The sequence below is a fragment of the Pagrus major genome, chromosome 24 (genome assembly GCF_040436345.1).
Source record: "Pagrus major chromosome 24, Pma_NU_1.0".
In the NCBI taxonomy this organism is placed as follows: domain Eukaryota; kingdom Metazoa; phylum Chordata; class Actinopteri; order Spariformes; family Sparidae; genus Pagrus; species Pagrus major.
Window position 1 is genome coordinate 7,380,098 of NC_133238.1, and position 23,688 is coordinate 7,403,785.

A 23,688-nucleotide genomic window follows, 5' to 3' on the forward strand; every position below is an offset into this window, starting at 1 on the left:
GATTCACTTGTCAAAGTGAGCAGTCATATTAACATCCACACACCCAGGGCGTTTGGTATAAAAAATTAAGGCATCCATTTCATCACAGTAACCTAAAACACTATACTTCTGTGTTGTCAGAGCCAGATTTTTAGACTAGTCCCTGACACAGGCTCTATTTCCGTTACTAATCTTCACATTTTTGTCTCTGGAAGGACTGAATACTGCTGAAACAGATCCTGGTTCTGTCATGAAGGTGTACAGGAGCATTAATCTCTGAGGTCAAAACATTGGGTGCTGTGTGGTCTCTTCCTACCTGCTGACCATCTGTCTTTCCCTATCCTTTATATCAATAGCATTGTGCTTGAAGCGCGACCGCTAAGCTCAGCGTAAACCAAGCCAGGCTGCATCTACTGTAGGTGCATTACATGCACTAGCAGAAGCTAAGCTAGCCTAAGCCAAGCCAGAGGCACGCTGCAAACCAAGGACACGTCAAAAAAGACTAAACCAAAACTGCAAGCACTGCCTCCGACCTCAGCGAGGGTTTTTCAAAGCAGTCATTATAGCAAAGCAGTTTTCTTCCACTGGTTGTTTGAGTTTCTCATGATCTTAAGATGAAGGGTTCTTATATGACACTGTCACAGTTTTTCCCCCAGGACGACAGTTTGCTTTTCAGCACGGCTTCAACTAAGGATTATTTTCATTTTTATGATTAAACGTTTTTTTATTTAGCCTGTAAATTGTACAGCCTGACTGTTATATTGGTTGACCAATATTGGTATATCACAGATATCTTGGTATTTGCTTATATCCAATATGCGCCCACACGAAAACCTTTTCTTTTTTTTTAGAGATTATAATGCAGATAAAGATGCTTGGGGTAACTTACAATTATTAAAATGATAAAATCAGTACACCGTTAAACTGTTAAATAACCTGCATCCACTACATATCTTTGTCAAAGTTGACACAGTTGAGGGATCATCGCAAACAATGTGTGTATCTCGACAGATCTAATGATATTGGAATTTTTTATTACAGTATCATAAAATAATATGATATTATTATAATTTGACAATTATCCAGCAACTGTTTACGTTTTAACTTTGATGATTATATATTGAATCAAAATTGTAATTGATTACTTTTCTGTTCAGTCAGTGTCTGAACAAACACACAGTTGCTTGACAGCAGTTCCATTTCCTTGGCATATTTCACAAACACACAGTAGTCTGTTCAGTAGTCATGTGGTCATGTTCCTGCATGATTTTTATCCTACCATCACCCACATGAGGGTCTGTTTGATCCTCAGTCCCCACCATTTGTTTTGAATAGCTTTCATGACAAACATTGCTTAAATGTTGCCTATTGAGTCCCCTGTGAGCTTTTCAAATGATCTCAACCAACCCTTATCCACACTGTCGGCCCACTCCATCTATGAAAGCTTTGAGTGCTGTAAACCTCTGCTTTTTCCACAAAACATGACTGATGGCTGTGTTCCCTGATCATTTTAACACAACTTGCTCCGTCGTTCCAGGCCAAGTCATTTCACAGAGAAATGGCGCCATCGTCCCTTCACATGCTCTGACAAAGTAGGTTAGCTTGATCACAGACTTCTTCTGGCTTCTAAAAATAAGAAGGGATTAATTGTTAAAGGTCAGATCTGACATGATTCTTACCTGACTTTCTCTTCCGCAGCGATTGGCTCTTTCCCTGGGGAGATGGTGTGAAATTAAATCTTGCCTTAGAGAGTGGAGCCCAGGCGTCAGTACGATCGCGCGAGGAAGCTTCTCATCTCATTTCACATGATCAGCACTAAAGTGGGACAATATGATTAGCTGGACAATGGTCTGGATTCATAGGCTTGGAACAGTATAGTGTTGATAGGAGATTTCGAGTGGAAGCATCTTTTTGCCACTACTTGTCTAAAAACAATCTACCTTTCTTTGTGACCTATTTATGAGCTATTGATCATTTTGGATAAATGGTCTTATTCTTATGGTCTTTTCAACTTTTTCTCTTTGATATTTTAGACTTCAAACAGAACTACAAACAGAATTCAGAAGTCTCCAATTAGAGACACTTAAGTTTGACTGATAAACCAAAATGAAAAGTTGATGTTTAGGTCTACAGGACAAAAATACTGTGCCTCACCCAAGACCCAGACCTGAAGGACTGTACACCTGTATGTCTAAGGGATCTCTACTTCCCTTAACAGTAGCATAGATGGTTTGAAAACAAGTCTCAACTTGCCTTCATTAACACCCAGTGGAGCTTGTCATGTGCCTTAAGAGGTGTAGGATATTGTTCTCACAGTATTCAAAGTTTTCTTGGTGTTCACCCCTGGTTTTGCCTGTTTTCCATAGATACGTGTATATATTTAGAACAGTGGCGGGGGAATCTTTTAACCAGAGTTGTACGTTTTTACAACCCCTTCTCCTCCTCCCTCGGTCTGGTGTCCTCAGCCCCCTCTCCCCGCCCCTGGTTAGCAGAAAAACATTTCCAGATGTGCCAAGAAAAGAGCTCCCTGCGCAGTAGCTTAGTAATGGATTTCGTACGCTCAAGCTAAAGGTCACTTCCTCAGATTGTTGCTCAGCCAATTGTCCCCCCCCCCCCCCTTTCCTTAGACAGCAAATGGACACAGAGACGAGTGCCTTTACGGGACGAGGCAAGAAGCACTGAACACATTGCCTCTATGAATGTAAAGTGACAGGCCGCTGTCAATGAGCCGGTATCTAATTTGGACGGTGGGAGACCAGTGAATATCGCTGGACACTGGGCAGCGTCATAATCGTGTCTGGCACTGGCATATGCATCTGTCTCGGTCCCTCTGTGGCTGCTGGACGGCTGCCCAGAATAGTGCTGCGCTGCGCGGTTTTCTATTGGTTGCACCATCCCGCCGCGCATGGCTCTACTGGGCGGGTCGGACCCTGGGGCTTTTTTCTATCTCCGCACTGACTGGATGTCCAGTGTCTCATAGCACAGAGGCTTCTACCATTCACCGCTTTGTGTGCAATATGTTGGAGAGCCATTGGGTATGTAGTCACCCCGTACAATGGCACACAGCAGTGATTGAGGGACTTAAACTCAAGTGGCTTCTGAATAACCTCACAACTGCCTTTTCTCTGGCTCATCAACCCTGTACCCTTCAGAGCTAGCACCCCTCTGGGGCAGTATGCACACAGATTCAGATTGACACGCATACACAAACACTGTTAACGCCTATTAGATAAATAGTTGCCCATCATATTTAGCAAGCCATTTTCTCTCTCTGAAAATAACCTCACTCTGCTTGTTTTTTGTCTCTCGCTTTCTCTTCTCCCTTTCAGAACACTGACAGAAAGTGCCTTGTGAGACGACATCCCTACTTGAAGATCCCTGGGCGTGTTTGAAGCGCTCCAGATTTTTCTCCGCAGTCGTGACAGGACCTAGATCAGCTGCAAACACCCCTGACCTTTTTGCTTTGTCCTTACCTGTGCTCAGTGCGAAGAAGTGAAGAGGTGGTGCTGCTGCACTGCTGGCCAAGGTGCCAAAGCTCAGATAGAGTAGGTACTGAAGACTTTTAAAAACAGAACTTTGTGTTGTCCTAAACTGTGCCATTGCATCTCAAAATAGCACCACGTTTGCTCCCCAACATCCACCCTTGCACAGATATCATCACTTATAAAGGACATTTTGGGGACGTTGTTACAAGCAGTAGAGCCTGGCTCCGAGCATGCCCCCTCTGCCTCGTCAGAGGTCTGCACCTGAGACTTACTGATTGATAAACAGTTAGCTGTTTGACTGACAAACCCCTCAACAGCAGTGCAGTCCCATGCTCCGGTCACAGAGACTTTGCCAGTCCATTACCTCCACTTTCCTGTCCGCAAGGACAAACCTCATCCACTGACCTGACGCAGATCATTTATAGCTGCATGTTCCATCAGTTTTAGCTGTTTTGTGTTTTATTTTTTTTTTATTGGAACACTCTGAAACAACACCCCAGAGGATAGCCTCTTCCTTAAACCAAGGGGCTCCACTCCACCCCGGCTCCACAGCCAGCGCCGCTGACATGGCTCTAAACATTGCCTCGATACGGGACACAAAATGGCTGACCCTGGAAGTGTGCCGGCAGTTTCAGAGAGGGACTTGTTCACGCAGTGATGAGGAATGCAAATTTGCCCACCCACCCAAAAGCTGCCAGGTGGAGAATGGGAGGGTGATCGCCTGCTTTGACTCGTTAAAGGTAAGTACTTTAAATATAATACAATAACTGCTTTGTTCTGTTGGGATATTATGATCTTAATCTATCCTCTACTTTTATTCTTTACTGTTTTTCACACGAGTATTGGGTACAGATAGAAAAATCTACTCTTATTTAGAACCTTTCTACTCTTATTTAGAGGTTAATTTGTTGTCATGACACATGAAATGAACACTGCAGAAGATGTAAGAAGGTTTCTACATCTAATTTATTTATCTATATATAACCTTATCGAACTGTTGACTGATGTAAAGCAAATAATTGGATTACATCTCTGAAGTACCGTTATAGCATCTGACGTAAAATGTTACAGCTTTGTGGTAACTAATGGTTGGTGGGTGTAGGTTGTCTGCTCAAATTAGCATGTGTGTCAGGTCTCCATGCTGTGCTGCCGTTAGCAGACTGGCCTGACCTATGAAGCTAAAGGCCAGAGAGGTCTGTTGTCATGTTCACTGTCACCACAGGTGTGTTTGTGTGTGTGTGAGTGTGAGTGTGAGTGTGTGTGTGTGTGTGTGCGTGTGTTTGGTTTTTTGTACGGTAAGTTCTTCTAATGTTACCGTGCCCTGTCCATCATTTATACTTGTGAGTGTACATCTGATCGCCTAAAGTCATTCCAGGGCTTCTATTCCTGGGTGCGCTTCAGCTGTCACACACAGCCAACAACCAACATAAACAGCTAGAGCTTGTTTAGTAATGTTTGTTTCCGACAGCTCCAAGAACATGTATAGTTATTGCATTGTCAAGATATGGTTAATCGTCTTTTTTTCTCAAATTGATGCCAGAATCTCAAATATTATTTGTTGTGATCAGTACATTTGTTTTTGCTTTATTTTTTGCTTTTTCATACTTATAAAAATGTAGTAAATTAGCGTAACACCAGCCACTTTGAAAGTTTCCCCAATTACAACAAGGTTGCTTCACACAGTCCCCCACATGCTGCAAAAAAAGATGACTGTAACCCAATATTTTCAAGCTGTGCTGAAAAAAATAACAAAAAAACAGCTGTGACAATGATAAATAGCCAAAGAAACTAGAGCAGAACACTGCAGCTACAAGGAGCTTGTCTTATTTTTTAAGTGAACTGTAGCTGCAATTCCCATAAACAGCAGTGCAGTGTGTGGAGAGTGCATGTCACATTTTTCAAGGTTGTGTGCAAGGTCAGCGACGAAAGATGTAGAGCAGATTCACATTGTACAACGAGCAGAACATACTGGTAATTCTGATATGGTACTCCTGAAAGGCATGGCAAGCTTTTCCAAACTCACATTTTTCATACTTGAAATTGAAATTCATCAAGATTTTAGAGAGTGTAAAAGCCCTTTACATTACAAGTTGCTAAAGCCAATTATTTATTTGACACTTTGAAAACAAGCTGCCTTTATGGTGCTATCAGCTGTTTTCTTGGCTAAGACTTTGCTCATGGTAAGGCTCGCTGTGTTATAGCTTGTAGTCAGTCATTGAGTGACATTCCATCCCAGCTGCCAGATTTTGCTGCCTGTCATGCCGTTATGGTTTAATGAGCAAGCAGCTGAAAGCACATCGGGATCGATTTGTTGTTGCACCATGCAAGGGAAGGCCCGACATGGATCGTCTGCACATGACATAAGTTTACATGATATTCCTGTACAAATAGTGTCTTTGAGTCAATCCACCGACAATTCATGCATCATCTGCACCTTAATGTGCAGAATGAAAGAGGAGCCTGATGTCTCAGAGACAGCTGTCAAGCCCAGAAGATCTTGAGGTTACTTAGGCCCCGTGTCCATGTAGTGTTCTTTTCTGTCAGAAGAGCGCTGGCAGGGCACTTTGGAGTGCTGGGATAAAGCATTTGTGCTGTGAGAGAAAAAAACCTTAACATTGATTGATATTAGCTAATGCTATGGTAACAGCAGGTTGACTACACAGCACAACAACAAGCTTACAATGCGTAGGGTGATAAAAGCACAACACCTACCAGCAGCATTCAGTGCCTGGCCAATCTGCTCCCACCAATGGGCTTTTCTGTCTCTGTTGTGATAGTTTTGTCTGATATAGCTCAGGACAGACAGACCAGAACAAGCTTCTCCTTCATCTTCTTGCCCCATCTAATATATGTGTTGTTGCTTGAAAAAGAGTGATTGTGACAACACCAGTAGGGTTGGGCGATGGCATCGTCCATCACTGATGGCTGACAGTCATCCACTACTAAGCCTTTACCATCAGCCCTTCCAAGGCTGAACACAGCTAAGTTACTGACATTTTCAACTAGAAGTGCTCCAAACGACCACAAAACACTATCACACTATGCTATGTGGAAACGGGTCCTCATCCTGTAACCTCAGTTCTCTTATAACATGAACTATTAGGAATCTAATGCTCTTTCATCATATGATCCATACCAGTAATCCTGTCATTAATAGCAATGTTGGTTATAGGTCTGCTCTGTTCTCTGCATCAAACTCCATGTGTCTCTGCCATGGATACTTTACCTCAGTGAGCAAAAGGGTCATCTTGCTTGTCTGACACATGTTGTTCTGACACTTCTTTGAAGGATTTGAAAGGGAGGTCTTTACTTGCCTCCAGAGCATCACCATGGCAACTTCACAGCTGTTGTCAGCATCGCTTGTTGAACCTCAGAATCCAACCAGCTAGTGTTGGGTGTGGATGACTTGATGTCAATCCCCATCAGGTCATTGTTTGAAAGCTACCCTGGTGGGCTGTGTTGTGTGGTGGCAGGCAACACACTCTCTTGAAACCCAGAAGTGCATTGTGCATACACTGTATTGTATAGTAGATTTTCCATTTGCTTGTTAAATTTGGCACCTAATAGAGCAGTCTACTTTGGTGCAAGTGTCATGACTACCAGTAAGCACTATATTAGGGACTGAATGATTATTGGCCAATTATCAGTTCCAATCCGTGTTTTTTTGTGCGATTGCAGATTGAATAAATTAATAATCTGAATCTGCAAAGTAATTAGTATCCTGAGTTATCAAATAAATGTAGTGGAGTAAAAAAGACAATATTTGCCTACAAAATGCAGTGGAATGGAAATATAAAATAGCAGATAATGGAATTACTCAAGTAAGCACCTCAAATTTTACATAAATGCAGTGCTTATATAAATTGTTCTTGTTACATTCCATAACTGGTTATTTTAAATTAACACTAACACTTTATTTTTTATTGAAAATATATCGGTTCCAAATATCAGTTATTGGTTTACTTGATAATGAATAATTTATATTGGTATGGACTTTATAGGTCGATCCCTAGTAAGGATACAGGCTTTGAGGAAATTGCTCCTGCATGGCTCATTTTTGTTTTAATATCCTGTGAATTATACAACAGCATCCACACAGGAATTCTACTGTCTGGGCTTCCTGGCTGTGACCCTACGACTGCATACATAAGGTTGCTTATAATATTCTTAATCTAGGAATTTTGCTGCTCTCAATTTCGGCTGCTCTGGGAAAGCCCATCAACAGAAAGCCTAATGCAGCTAAATTGATAAATGTATAGACAGAACTGTCTCTAATTGCAGCCACTCGTACTCTCTCACTCTTGCTCTGACCTTCTTTTCACCACACAACCCCAATGACAGAACAAGAATACAGGATTCTCTGTACTTTTAACTCAAACTCGCCCCCTCTCTCACAAAGACTTTCCTCGTGACAGCTAAGAGAATGAATGCTTTATTATGCATTAGGAAATGTGTTTCGCTCCACGGCAGGCCGATTTCCACCCCATTACGTCCGTATCGTCTTCCTGGGTCTTCTCATCTGATAGGGTTATCATGCCAGGGGTGGTTGTGCTGCCAGGCGTGACTTGGCCAATGATCAGAAGGGTCCTTTTGATAAACACGTGAAAGGTACGGCTCAGCAGAGGAGTAGAGTAGGAGGTGTAACTCTGTTGTTGCACTTGTCAGGCAGCAGTAGGCAAGCATGCCAGCTCAGTGGAGAATTTGACTGTTGCCGTTGTTTTCAGACTGAGTTGGTAAAAACACTCTGTGATGACAGTGCCTCCTTTCTGAACTCTGAAGCACATTGCCAGAATAAAACAATTTGTTCCTTGTCTTTGTCTAGATGTATTTTGACATGATTTGTAATCGTGATTCAAAATTTGAGGAGTTTATAATAAATCCGACTTAATCATTTTAAGATCAACAAGTTGTTTGTTCTAGATGCTACTATGTAAATTATTAGTGTTTCTGACTGGCAAACTGGCAGCCTGGCGAGTTGTTATAAATTTTACACACAGTACAGCGGGACTAGCTGTTGTTGCTCATGGCAAGAACAAGAGAAAAGAAAGGAGAATGAAGAGAAAATGTCTTTTAGTTGGGTTTAAATATCATGTGAGAGCAGAATTATTTAATAAGTTATTGCTCCTATATGTGCATCCATCCTTATTGACCTGGAGAACAAGCAAGCCTTTCAAATTTTTGATCAGGCAGCAAAGTCAGCAGACCATGTGCAGAGGCAGACAGATGCTGAGAATAGGGACGGGTGTACTGGGGGTTTGGGAGCAGCCAAACAGCGGCCACTTACACAAGTTCCATTCATCTGGTGCAGAGGAACGGCCTGGGAAGATAACAGCAACCAAAATAAAAGTGCTTTTGCATTTTCTGTTAGTGTGCTTTGCATGGGACCAACGACTATAAGAAATCATTCCTGCTAGGTTTGCTCCGGCTCTCTCAATCATAAAGCTTGCAACATCCCAACTCCACTATGCTGCTCTCAGCATTTCTGTAGTGTAATGTCTAGGGGATTCTTTTTGTCCTTCTGCTCTACACCGTGGGCTTTAGAAATAGTCTCTCTACGCTACATTTGTCATCTCTCAAAATAGGACGAGCTGCTTCATCTTTGTCCAACTAAAGTTGTATTCACATTTGGTTGGCAAACATGATATAGCTTTCCAGTTATCATTCATTTCCCTTGAGACATGACATGAAAAAATGACAGCGGTGACCTCAACAACAGGAGTAGCAGTGGAAAATGTCCAGATATGATTTCTAACATGGCTACATCATGTGCAGCAAGGACTCAGCCTCTGTACAAGGGGTGCACACTCTACCTATTGAGCTACCGGTGCGTCCCAACTCTGCTTTACCTTTTGAATTAGAAAAATTGATTGCAAACTGAACATGTAGAGACAGGTTTGGTGGCTGCCAGGCACAATGAGGCATTGTAGATGTTTAAACAGTGTGGAAACACGAGATGACTCCCACACACAAAGATGTTTTAAATCACTATTTGTTAATCAAGCTAAAGACATGGTAAAGCCAGATGGTTATGACATTCACACCTTAGCTCAACAAACAGAGTTCAGGTCTGTGAAGGCACATGAGTAATGACTAATATCTCAACTAGAGCTGTGGGTATTAGTTGAATGATCTAATAGTCAATCGAAAGAAAATTAATTTGATAATCCTTTAATCTTCCATTTTACTTCCACTTAACCGGGGCAGGGTCTTGGGGGCAGTAGGCTAAGCAGGGTATTTCAGACATCCATCTCCCCAGCAATGCTTTCCAGCTCCTCCTTGGGGATCCCAAGGCATTCCCAGAAAAGAGGAGATATATAATCCCTCCAGCGAGTTCTGGGTCTACCCTTGGGTCTCCTCCCAGTGGTCTAGGCCGAGAAAACCTCCAAAGGGAGGTGCCCAGGAGGCATCCTAATCAGATGACCAAACCACCTCAGCTGACTTCTTTCGACACGAAGGAGCAGTGGCTCTCCTTCGGGCTAATTCTGAATGTCCCAGCACCTCACCCTATCCCTAAGGCTGATCCCAGCCACCCTATGGAGGAAACTCATTTCAACCACTTGTATCTTAGTTAGTTGCAGCCCTAATTTCAAGCTTATATCATCACAGCTGCTGCACATCATTTTGTTAGAATTTTGTTGGAGGAAATTTGAAATCTCGTCCATTGAGAGCAATTGAAATATCATTCATATTTGGGTCGAACACTCCTTGCTTGAATCTTTGACATCATTCACTGCAAAAAGGTGATAGATAATCAATACAGGCAGCACTGCACCTCCATCAGTGTCTCAAATGATGTGTCGTGGTTGAAGCAATTTCCTTAAAGCTCTTTGATACTTGTTGCACTTCGACCACGGAAAACATGACATATTTGGTGGTGGGGATGAGGGGAGGGGGTGGGGCTGGAGGAAATGAGGGAGAATACCCATGTTAATGGAGCAAATGCAATCACACCAGTCATGTGATGATGTCACATTGGCTGTGCCTCTGACAGTAGCCTTTTGTTGATGCTTATTTCTCTGCTTTTCCAGTTCTTTCTCTTTAGTGGTGTCTCTGACCGTGCTGACTGGGTTGTATTTCTTCCCTCTGCAGTGAAAGACTGTCCATGTCCAGAGTGTTTGTCTAAATTTATGTTTTCATCTGCTTGTCATTGGACAAACATGACAGATCACACATAGGCAGATCATAAATGAAGCAGAGTAGTTTTAGACATGTGTCAAGGTGTCTTCTTTGCAAAACATGGGGCTGTCATGCTTTTACAAAAGAGATGGATAACAAGGCCTGTTAAGATTTTTTTGTACCAGTCAGATTTTACCAGGCGACCTCCATGCATGACGGAGCTCCAATAGTCTGGGAGGCGGGAGATAGTCCAGAGCATCCTGGCACTATCATGTTTCGTCAAGTTGCAATTTACAAAAAGAAAGTGGTGAAGCAGGAGAAACAAAAGGAGCGACTTTCAGGTGTACACACCACTCACTTGTGTCACAGACAGTCCCCCTGGGGGTAGGTGCCCTGGTTTCCCTCACTTGGTAAGAACATCTTAATCCGGACTCTGCTTTAAAAGAGCACAAGTGTTTTTTGGGGGGCGTGGGATTGGCTTAAACGGGTAAATAAAGAAGCGAGGGAACATGGCAAGAAGGGAAGGTGTTAATATTTGAATGGCTAAGAGAGGAAGGGAAGAGAACATTGATTTGACTAAAAAAGTGGAGAAATGGCAGGAGTAAGTGACAGGTCTAGCCAGGCAGGGCACCAGAGCAACATTTTTAAACGAATTAGCAAAGATTGTCATCAAGATTCAGAATAAAGGTTCCTGCGACCTTCGGTTATTCTGTTACCCCATAGCTACCAGTCTGACAGAAACCAGACAGTGAAACTGAAATGATACCAAAGACAGCTTGTTTTTAAGTTTAGAGGTTCCTCTGACTTAACTGTAACTTCTTCCCTCTGGGCTTATTGCATTTGCATTTTTTTGGGGATCTTTAGGAAGCTTCAGTGAACATGAACTTTATGCCCATGGCCTCAGCCCCCCTCTCCCCTCTTGTTTTAAAAGATGGGCTCGGCTGCATTCCTCAGCGTAATCCTCTCGAACTGGGCCACACCCTGGGCAGAGCAAACATGTGGAGGGGAATGCATGCGGCGCAGCGGGAGTTGGTGTTCCCCCAGGGTCATTCACACAGACACAATGAGGCAGTGACTTGAGCTTAACGCGGGGCTGCAGCGGACGCGGCATGCTTTGATGAGCCCCTCGGAGACCCCCACCGCCACCGTTCCTTAAACAGGCCTCCTCGTACGCCGACCCATGCACGCACACTCGCTGTTTTTCCAGTGCAAACCATGCCAAATTTCATTTGATCCGTGTGATTTCACCTCCTGCACCCCGCAGCCCCGGTCCAACTGGTTGAAAAAAAAAGTTCCAAAGATGGGAAGAGATAAGAGGGAGGGAGGAGGAGGTCAGATCAACTCAGTGTTAACATCCCATGACCCAGGACGTGCTAGTCAGTCAGTCCTATATGTAATGAAGTGCTCACTGGAAAATGTTTGATACCAATAAGAAAAAACACAAAAACATTTATTTTGTGTAAATCAAAGCGCATAGAAAGTTTCACAGCTCAATTACCTGTTCTATTTCTTTCTTTTACAACTTTTACATTCCATATTTATTATTATTGTCTTATCAGTCTTGTCACATTGACAGGTCATATCTTGATCGTATCAGCACAGACTGTATTTAGACATAAGTCTAAATCTACCTTTCTTTTCCATGATATTACTGTTTTACTTTATCTTTTCTGTCTTTTTATCTCATCTGTCTTCTTGTGATGTAACATATTCATGTTAGTGTTGTCAATCTGTGTAAATTATTTTTACTAGAGGAAGATACTCAAAGGTTATTGATGTTAGTACAGACTTACAGCGTTGCACTGTGCTGCTGTTGATCAGAGAAGTTGATACAGTAGGGCACATGTTGGCATTTTAATTGGGCCACCGCAGTGACCCACATCTGTGTGTCAGTGTGTGTGTGTGTGTGTGTGTGTGTTTGTGTGTGTGTGACGTGACAGAGAGAGAGTGTCTGCTGTGATCCCCACATTTCACTGTCGCCCTCTGGGTCTAGCTGTAGAACTGGACGGAGCCAACTGTAGGCACTAGTATTCTTGGAGTATTCAGTCATTACTGAAAAATTTGGTAGCAAAACTTGTACTCTCGCAGCTTTTTTTTTGTGGTAAACAGTTTTGCCCTTTAATGTGGACAGCAAAACTAAAAATAAAACACAGAGACAACTGAGAATAGTTTGGTAGTGGTACATGTGAAGGCATTTTTGTGTATATGAAGCAAGAACATTGCAGACAAAAGAATAAGGCATTGACCCATATGGTTTTTGTCAGACGGGAATGATTATTCATTAATCAAGGTGACCTTTAACCGATATTTGGAATCAATATACATTTGCAGTAAACATGAAAACCTTGGTCTATCCCCAATGAGAAAGAGCAAAAAGAGCACCGTTTAGCCTTATTAGACCAAGAGTCAAACTATTATGCATGACCTTTATATCTATAAGTGTTTGTTACTTCTCCCTTACTACTAACAATGATAATATCAAAGTGACTCATGTCATTCAAGTCAAAAGTTTACAGAATAATATCTCTTTGTATTCAGGCTTATATATCTTCTACAGTAGTTCCATAGTGCAACTCAGGCCTTACATATGTAGGGCCATCAGCCTACTCTCTACACCACTCTGCTTGGCACACTAGAGCTTGAACTCCATTATATCCTCTCTGTAAAACAGAAAATATATGGCACTACTGTTGGTCATGTCAGATTGAGTAGTAGGTGTTCGTCACCCAGCGAGCCGCCTGCAACATGATGGAGAGACTGAGTGCTGAAAATCTGCCCATCTGCTGTACCAGTGTCTCACCTGGTCTCAATCCACCCACTACCACTGAGTCATCCTCTTTTTCCATCTCTCTCTCTGCTGCCCACAGTGCTGATAATGTACTAGATTCTCTGCAATGTTCTTTTTTTTTTCTCTCCCTGCAAAAAAGCAGCAACTTAAATCAGCACTGCAGAATCAATGCCATCCTCACATTTGTGGATTTCAAAGCCAGCTGGACTCAAACTCCCTTACTGCTGCAGTAGTCGATGCTGTTGTGAGTGAGCACCTCTGCAGTGAAGCTGAAGGCGGATCTATGGCGAGTCAGGCAGGAGGCTTGCTGTGTGCTTGACCTTTAGTATTGGTCTCATTAAATATTAATACGTAGTTTCATCATCACTCATCAGGGACACACACAGGTTGTCGTTCTCTGATTCCTACTGAGAGAATCATTTATTTGTCTGCGTTGTTCAGCTTTACATTATATCATTTCAAAATGTATATAATGCTTGTAAAATCTGCAGCCTTAGCCTTCTGTTTTTTTTCCTGGAAAGGCCAGTGATGCCTACTGCTAGCTGCAGTATGTTCCATGTATTGCCAGTATACTGAAACATATGGTGTTTACTGTGGCCCATATTAAACATAGAAATTAATTGTTGCTCAGGAAATGTGTTGAGTGCTCCCCTCAGGCTGCTTTTAATACTCCTCCGATCATAAAATGGACAAACTTACAAAGACACAGCGCTAAGATGCTCTACAATTCCCACCCTGCCACCCCCAGCTCATACACACACACTCACACACACACCTAGGGAGCTACAAACAGTTAGATAGACAGGCCCAGCTGTCTCCCAGGGGCCAGCCTTTATAATGAGACAGAGATCTTCTTAATTGGCTCTATCTAATGAGGCAACAGAAATGCAATCTTTTGGGGCCCTACACCAGAATGGGTTCTCTCCACCTTTTTGTCTAAGTGACTATTGGTCTGTGTCCAACAGGCTGTTGTGAGCCAGGCCTAGCATGACACTCCAATCCCATGTGTCAGTGCAGAAAATGTCTAGGCCTATATGCTGGTACATCAGTATCAAAATTACTCTGCGTTAATAAAGTGATAAGTATAAACTGGGCTGACAGTGATTGACATGTGCCTGTCTTCTAAAAAACATGGTAAAGTGACAATGAAGTGTGCCCTGTGTGGACTCATTCTTTCTCCTAGAAGTGTTCTTGTTCTGACTCATATCCTATTCAGGCTTGACGAGTGGCAGTGATGGACTGCGCGGCAAAAGCGGAGCCTGCCATCATTTCTTGTGAAACGCTCCCTGTGCTGTCTGCTCTGCTACTGACGAGCTGAATGGAGACCACCATCTCAGAGTTAGCACTTAAAAAGATGGTGCTTTCCTCCATCACACTAACTGTCAATTCTAATTCGCACCTTACACATAACGAAGAGGTAGTCATTTAATTTAATAGATTGAGGTTAAGTGGTACAATCACATAGGTGTGTCTTTACCTGGCAAGATAGCTGGATTAGCAAGGTCACTGCTTGCTGTTACAGGCATGGTTTAGCTGTGACAACCCGAGAGAGTGACTGTTGGTTTGAAAACTACAATGGTTGATTGGTTGAAGTTAGCCTGTGGTAGACGGCGATCGATAGATGCTTCATCCAACCTCTTGCCAAGTATTTTTTGAAAGTGCCTGACCTTTTCTGAACAGTTTCTAAGGGCGACTTCCCTGATGGTTCTGTGTAACAAACCATCTGGTGTGTCAGGTTAGGTCTGCCTCAGTCTGGCCTAAAATGTCTGATTACCCAAAAACAATAACTCTGTCGCAGTAGGCAATTTTTTCAAGGCCGATCTACCTTTACTTGGAAACATCAAGCTTAATTGGCTCGAGTGTAGCTGCTCCAAATTGGGGTGATTTGATACAGCTTGCCTTGATGAAAGCCTCGGAGTCTGTGTAAATGACTTGTACGTATTAGTGAATGAAAGGCTTACAGCTGTCTAGTTAGAGGGAGAACTGTTTGAAATGTTTTCATACCAATACACGCTCTGCTACTTCAGATGTTCTTAATGATGCTTTATTAATGTCTCTTGTTCAACTGAGCTCAGTATAAATTCACAGAACAACAATAAAACTTGATGTGTATTATTAAAGCATAAATCTGGTTTATTACTACTGGCGTCTCATGTTTGTAGTTTTGGGATTAGTAACATTGCACTTACCCAGTTTATTTCTGAGATCTGGGAATGTGTTGATGTCACAACAACAAGCTTTTGAATATCTTTAGATACCCCAAAACATGCATGGTAATGTGTCTATTCTAGTAGGGATAGTTTCTTAATTCCCAGTCCAAGCTAGAGGTATTATTTGTATCACACCCTTCCCCCTTGCCCCTACCACACAGGGTGGCCATACCGTAAAGGTCAACTTTAGGTCATAGCAGCATATCTGTGCCTGTGCGTGCGTGTGTGTGTTTATGTGCGAGCGCATGTGTTTGGGCCGACAGGGGGGCCATACAAAGTTCATGGACGAAAGTGAGATGGCCAATTTCACACCCAGCAGATGCCTGCACCAGTGACCCGCGGCGACAGGTGGAGGACACTAATTGGCAGCGCGCACCGTCACAGAGTAGGGTTGAACCCATGGTGGGTGAGGCATGGAGGGAGGGAGGAAGGGAGAGGTAGATGACAAGAGAAGTGGTACCAGTGGGGGGCATAAATTGGCACCACATTTGCTGTTGCAAACCATTAAAACATCCATGGTAGGAAGAGCGTCAGGTTTAATGGTTGCATCAGACACACAGTACTGGTAGCAATTTATTCTTGCTTTCTTTTTTACCATAAAGGCATTTCATGGTTGATAAACAAACAGATGTCGCCTCTGAAAACTGCTCTCTATTCCCATTCCGTTTGCGTTTCCCTAGCTCTGACTTCAGTCAGCCTCTCACTCTGTTTTTGACTCATTCTCTCCACAGAACTGACGCTCACCTTAAAGAATACAAAGAAAAAGAGCAGTGTGATGACATGGGTGAATAGTGAGATCGATATGTTTACCTGCATCCAACGATTTAAAGATGAAACACACCATGCAGCTCAAAGGCTGTTAAAGTCGCTGTGCCCTGGTTTATTGATCTCATCTCCAAGACCACTCATTACTTTATCTGTGTATAATTCCGGCCTCTCTACCTCAACCTTATGAGAGCTGTTTTCATCATCTCCGTGTGGGCTCAGAGTCTGCTCAGCCCATGGGAGAGAACATCCTCAGAGGCCTCATCATCACAACCAACAAACAACATGCCGATCCAGGCGATGCTGCACCTTATTCCCATTTGGTTGCATATAGCAAAATGAAATTGCACAAGCCTCTGTTGGAAAACTGGAGACACATAGTACATTGGTGGCTTCCGTTTTATGAGCAGTTTTTGCTCAGGAGGTAGTAGAGCAGTCATCCACCAATGGGAAGGTCGATGGTTGTGTTCTAAGCTGCTGCAGTTTACATGTCAAAGTGTCCTTAGGCGAGATGCTGAGCCCCAATTTGCTCCCGGTGGCTCTGTTGGTGTGTGAATGTGTATGAATGTTTATTGCTCCTGATGAGCAGGTGGTGCCTTGCATGGTAGACCCTGCTAACAGTGTATGAATGTGTGTGTGAATGGATTAATGCTGACTTGTGTTGTAAAGTGTTTTGAGTGGTCACCAAGACTAGAAAAGTGCTATATAAATACAGTCCATTTACCATTTACCATTTTTGTACAGGTGAACATGATATCTTGCTGTCTTACTCTGCATGAACCCAGCGTACTGTACTGTACAGTAGGAAGAAAGATCATATACCTCATTAGACTGCATCCAGAAGACGTTTCAAAACCAGGCCGACAGAACAATATTCCAACACTGCTTGAACAGAGACAGATAATAAAGTATTAATGCACCAACGTCATAGAATTGCGTCAGAAGAGGGGCAAAAAGTAGAAATGAATGCCAATTATACTAGAGCCCAACTGATATATTGGTTTGCCAGTATTATTAACAGATGTTTGGCTATCGCAGATGTATCAATGTTGTCATCTATGTTGTCCAATATACACCAATATGAAAACTTATTTTTTTAGATTTTATATTTTTTATATTTTTTGGATTATAATGCTGAAAAAAAATGCTTTGGTTGATTAATAGTTCTTAAGTTCCCATTGAAGTTTACTGTTTCAGTACACTGATGTTTGGACAGTAAAGTTTATCACTAAACTGTAAAATATCCTGCCTCCGTGACATATCTTTGTCACAACTGTTTTAACCACATTTTAGGAATCATTGCAAAAAAGCGTATTGGACAATATATTGACATCAGCGTTTTTTCCTCCCTGATATTGGCATTGGACCCTAAAAATATTGGTATTTGGTCTGGATTGTACCCTCTCCAATTGAAGACAAAAGCTAGTGGTAGTGGGTGATTTTTGTAGTTGATAATTTGAGTCAGGAAAAAAAATGAGTCTGAGTTGTATCTCTCATCTCATGGACAGGGATATTAATAACTGTGAGGCATTATATCCCGAAAATATGATCAAAGACAAGATAAGATTCATAACTGGAATACTAGTGTGCTTCTACGTTCCTACTTGAGTAACTGGGCTCTCTCCAGTTTCTCTGTAGTTTGAATCATAAACCTCTCAACTTCTTTTTTGTCAGCAACCAAAGCTTTAATCTCCAAACTGGAGAGTAAGCAGCCATACAACATTTCTGCCCCTATCTGCTGAGTGTGTTAGAAAGAGGCTTTGATGAATAGATCTGCTCTCTCCCTTCCATCTCATTATCCTCCTTTATCTGTTTTATGGATTTACACAACTCCTCAACACGCTCTGACACGCGGTCGATAGTGTCAGCAGGGAAAGAAGATGTAGGCTAGCCTTTTTTGTATTTTCTCGCATTGTTTGTTTAATTTCTCTCATTAGCATTTGTAGTGGGGTTTGTGTTATTTTTAGAGTGTCCTGAAGCAGTGGTGGCTTTTATCGCCTGAGACTGATTGAAATTGAGGTATCTGTTAACAAATGTTAAATTAGGAAATTAAAATAAGGCCTTACTGGCTGTGCTGTTTCCTCATGGGTCTGTGGCACAGTTCTTCTCGAACTAGGGCATCAACATCATGTAACCTACTTATATGAAATATATCACAGGCATGGCCAGTTGAAGTTCCAGTTGGCTAAAGGACTGCTGTCATATCAACGCAAAGCTGACAAGATCCATCTTCTCAGCATAGGGAAATGACAGCCTGTCATAGGCAGGCTAATGCCTCAGTCTTTTAGCTGTGACTCACCTATCAACAGCCTGAGAGGTGGCATTGTCATAGCTGAGCCTCCTTTCAGGGTGTGTATTTGTAGAAGATTGTATGTGTGGGAAAGTGAGACAGTTGCTTCACTTTGAATGTGCTGTATGCATGCAAGCGAGCACATGCTGGCATAAGTGTTTATGTGTCTACCTGTCAGCTGCATGCCTGCAACCCTGTGTGTGTTTATGTGTATGCGTGTGTGTTTGTGTCTGTGTGTGCGCAGATTAGAGAAGCTCTGAAGGGTGGGTTTCATGTCTCAGCAGGTCACAGATGATCAGATTAACTGAAGCAGGGCTTCAGCCTCCAGCTGGATTTGCAGCGGGGACCTGGACTCTGCAGGTGCCTCACAACAGTGCCAATGCAGCCACACTTTGTCCATAAGTCCCCTACAAAACAGTTACCACAATGATACACGCACATCCAGCGTGGGTAGCACCTGAAAGCTGATCACCTTAATTTGCAGCTGGTACTTTTAAATTGCCTGTGCTTTTTTTCTACTGCACGGCTACATGAAAGCTTTGTTGAAATCCTTCAACCGCTGTGACGGATGAACAAAAACTTGTTTCATAACCTGCACAAATATGTGTCACAGCTCTTGAAGGAATATTGTTTGTACCCTGCAGACAATTTAGGTGCACTAGTACAGAAAATCACCATTAGGCTTGATGAAGACTGGCTTTTTAGAGTGCCCTTTTTATTGATTGTCGTGGACTTTTCATTGTTGTCATCGAGACTGTTAAATCTCTTCCTAATTTTGTGTTCTTCTTCTCTTTCTTTTCTCTCGCATGAAAAGAGCCATGTATTCAGTGCCACTTCTAACGTCATGGCCTTAGTGTGACATCTACAAATAGCGCAGTTCTAATTATCACTTTGACTACAGACAAACAACTACCACATCTCCTCGAACCGCCTGAGCTGCAGTTTGAGCAAACTGATCACTAGCTGCAGTGCCAGTGCTGCATAGTGACAACGCTAGCATGTGATTTCCAGCTGATGCACAACACTCACCACAATGACTTGCAAGGAAACAATGTGAGCCAAAGGAAAGACTAATGAAATCTTAAAATAGTGTCAGCCGAAGGAAAGATAAATGGACTCGTTCAGTTGCTTATGATAGTTGGGTGTGAACATGTGATCAGCACAGGCTGCTTTTATTACACAGCTCAGATTGGAGTGTTTGCTTTAGGGGCAAACATTTTGTGTCTCACCTTTATCCCACTCTATACCCTGTCTGTCTCTCACTCCTCCTAGCTCTCCTCTCTCTCTCCTTGGGTAATCTCGGGCGTCAGCAGCAGTACTACTCCTCCATCTGTGGGATTACAGCTGGTGAAACAAAGGCACTTAATTACTGCTGAGGCAACACAGTCTTAACGTGTGTGAGTGCTCGACGAGTAAAAAGAAAGCAGACTATTGTTTCCAAATTACCTGGTCTCTGTCCTTTGCACTGGGGGTACATTCATGTTTGTTTTATCACTGATTACATTGTAGTATAACAGCCAGGCCAAATATAATTGATCACAACAAATCAGAGCTGGGAAGGATTTGGGAGCCGGGCCATGGTGCCTCTACAATTTTACATTTAAACGACTCCTTGTTACCCACTGTTCACCACTGATTCATGTTCTCCATTACCAGCCTGAATGTAAGCAAAAAGCCTTTGGCTATCATTTCATAATGGATTTTCAGTGTTTCCTGGTGTCCTGGAGCCTCACTGCTTTCAAACAGATCCATTAGTCCGAACGGATCCATTAGAGCCCAAAAAACAAAACAGGATCCTTAAGAGGAAGCATTCTCCGAGTTTGAGGATGAAGGGAAGCCCTGTCCATGTGCATCCATTGCCTCGCTACTTTACCGATTGCTAGGATCACTGGGTCCACTTTTTCGCAGCCTTGTGAGCACTGCAGTGCCTGTCCTGTTGGTGTCTTATAGCCGGGGGCTTTCAAAGAAGTGGTTTCCTTGTGAGCTGTTATAGGTTGACCCATAACCAGCTGCTAGTGCTCCTGGAAAAAGTCGCTTACGAAGCAAACTGAGAAAGGAGAGAAAGTAAGGCACGCATTATGAACAAGAACAATCTTTTTTCATTGATGCCCTATAGAAAGGCAAAATGTGCAGCATATTGGGAAGTCGAAAAAAGGAAAAGCCAACATTTTCATCTTTGAATTGTGGAGATGAGGCATAACTTCCGGGATGCGATCATTCCAGGATCAGTTCCAGTAACTGTTGCAAACCAAGAAATGCTCTTATTTGGGTATTTATAGCCACAAATACGAATATCTGTAAACAAAACACCCAGCCAAAGGATCGGCATTGGTTGTGCGTATTCCTCAACAATGCAAATTACATCGCATTAAAGACAGGATGTAAATGCCGCTACTGCGAGGACAAGGCATTGTGGGAGAAAGGAAAGAAAGAGACGAGAGGGAACATTGAAAGACAAGGAGAAAGAGCGAGTGCCTGTCCATCCCCCCGCCTTTGCTGGTCAGTGGGGATACAACAGGTTCTTCGGCTATGCTCTAAGGGGATTACACATATCACAGGCTTCATGTCAGAAAAATTAGTGTCAGTTTCTCGCAGCGGGCCTCCTTGCGCTGAGAAGGACAATCGGATAATCGGGGGGGAAGAAGACTTGTTACAGTTTCTCTGTAGGATACAGCCATCCAAAAATCTACTGTACCTGCCAGATCTCTCTTAGCAAGAGCAGATCAGCTGTCCCTACAAGCGTTTTACTGTATCCTTTAGGGTTTGTTGTGTTTTCTTAGTATTCTACTACACTTCTTCACCGCTGCCTCCAAAGCCTTGGCGGTGCATTCACCCGTCACAATTAGCCACTTTCCTGTCTTGTGCTGACCCTACGTTTTTCCTGATGGTTTTTCCGGATCACAGTCCGCCAATACTGCCAGTCACACTGCCATTGATCCTGTCACTGAGCGCTGCGCTAGCATCAGAAAGACATCACCAGGGCTGGGATAAGTAAAGCCTACCCAGCTTCTCTGTGTTGCTGGAGAAAAGGGGGCTTAGTGGAGAATCGCATGCACACACACATACCAGATTCCCAAGATTCGGCACTGTGTAATTTATCGATACTGCTTCTTAGTTTGAAGTGTTGATATGGGAAAGAAAAGCAATAGCTCATTTTGAGTGTATCCATCTTGGATAATCACCAGGGCACTAGATTCCCCATTAAGGGGCGATTGAAACCTCAGGGATGTAATCTGAAGGCACATCTCAGTCGCCTTTACGAGGACATTTACAGCTCTTCTGTCGGCTGCAGTCTATAGGCAGCCACTCTCTGTCTCCAGCAGGCCAGAGGATAGAGCGCCCATTGAGGGCAAAATGCAAATGTTACAGTGGTGAACGGAGGGGCCCACAACTGAAGCGCTATTCTGCCGAGGGGGTGGAAGACTGGTCCTCTGTGTCTGTGCCACCCACAGACACACAACAGTCATCACTCTGACCATTCAGCCGGGCTGATGAAGGAGGTGGGGGGTCGAGGAAAGGGTTTCTGCCACTGATGAAGATGGCAACGTAAAAGCCAGCAAGGGGATGCTAATGCCAGTTATCACGAACCATTTGGGCCAGTGTTCCCTGTAAATGTGTCATATTCTGGGGGGCTTATTATGTTTCTCAGACTTTAGGTCTGTTCCATGAGGTGTTGTAGTTTAATAATGGCTCTTGTAGCATTAGTATGTATCATAGGAACAGCAGGAAAACTGCTTTTGATTTTACCTTCTGTGTGATTTTTCTTGCTTTAAGGAAAAATGTCACAGCTGTATTAGCTCGGAATCAGGCACTCACAGCTGTCTCACGAGAGATGCTCCTTATCCGTCTGGATAACATTTTTAATAAATTCATTCTTAAAATGCCGTCTGCTGACAGTGGAAAGACATCCAGACATTAGGAGCCGACATTGAAAACATTATACAAGCGAATAACAAGGAAGTGGGTCACAGGCTGTTCAAAATGTATATGGTCAGAGGATGAATGTTTTCCATGCAAGTGTTTTTCTGTTCTTTAGCCCTGCCTCTGTGTATCTGGGAGCCATAGTTGGAGTGGTGCAGCATGATAGCTATGTTGTGTTGGGGCAGGAGAAATGTTGCATCCATCCTCAGCATTCTGTCACTGTGTTTGGGCGAATTGGGTTTTTTGTCTTTTGTGTTCTCATGCCAGTGAGTGTGACTTGTTTTTCTCTCTCAGGTTTTTTAACAATATATTGTGTCTGATTTTGAGCATAATCAGTGGAATGCTTTTTCTTTTTCGATGGCACACATGGAAACAAGAACCAATAGTTTAGGGCTGCAAGTAACAAATATTTTCATTAGAGACTGACTAGACAAGAGAGTTTTTCTGATTTATCCATTTATTTTTAATCCAAGAATGTCAAAACACTTCAGCATCCAACACAATGTTTCATTGCCTAAACTGATGCCTTTAAAGGACTTCTTATCCGACAAACACCCCGACTTACAATGTTACAATGTGCAAAGCAACAATTTTTGATAAACTGATAAAAAGATAGATTGATTATGAAAATTATTGTTGAAGAATTTTTCACCAGATTGGATTTCCAGAAGTAATTAATAGTCCTAATTACAAGAAGTAAAAACAATTGAAAGAGCCTCAGTGGGTGAAGTTAGTGTAATCCTAATCTGTTTATGAAATGATCTGCCTTTATCCCCTTCCCCTCCGGATCAATCCTAATAAGGAACACATTTTTATTGACATAACTACTGTATGAAAACTTGGCAAACAGTGAGTGCTATCTTGCTGGCAATAGCTAGGGGGATTTGAAGAACGTGCCAGCGGTAATGTCTCTTGGACAGAGGATCTATTTCAAGTGAAAACAAGCGATAATTTATCTTTGATCTCGCCTTCATTGTTCACTGCGATGCAAAGGAGATAATTATCCAATCTGAATCAAAGCCGCTATTAGTGTATCCCAAAGCATGGATCATAGCATTTCATGCACACTAGGGCAACGCTGCAGCCTACAATGAGAGGTTGCCATGTGAGCGACCCTGCTGAAAGGTATAATTT

The 23,688-nt window shown here is 42.7% G+C and overlaps 1 protein-coding gene across 11 annotated transcripts in view; it reads left to right on the plus strand.

The window, feature by feature from the left end:
* Positions 1-23,688, plus strand: part of mbnl2 (muscleblind-like splicing regulator 2) — a 58,882-nt gene that overhangs the window by 6,757 nt on the left and 28,437 nt on the right. For all 11 annotated transcript variants that reach the window (XM_073495479.1, XM_073495483.1, XM_073495486.1 and 8 more), the window contains exon 2: positions 3,309-4,204. In XM_073495479.1, the coding sequence (XP_073351580.1) occupies positions 4,031-4,204 (174 nt within the window). In that variant the 5' untranslated portion in view covers positions 3,309-4,030. The remainder of the gene's footprint in view (positions 1-3,308; positions 4,205-23,688) is intronic.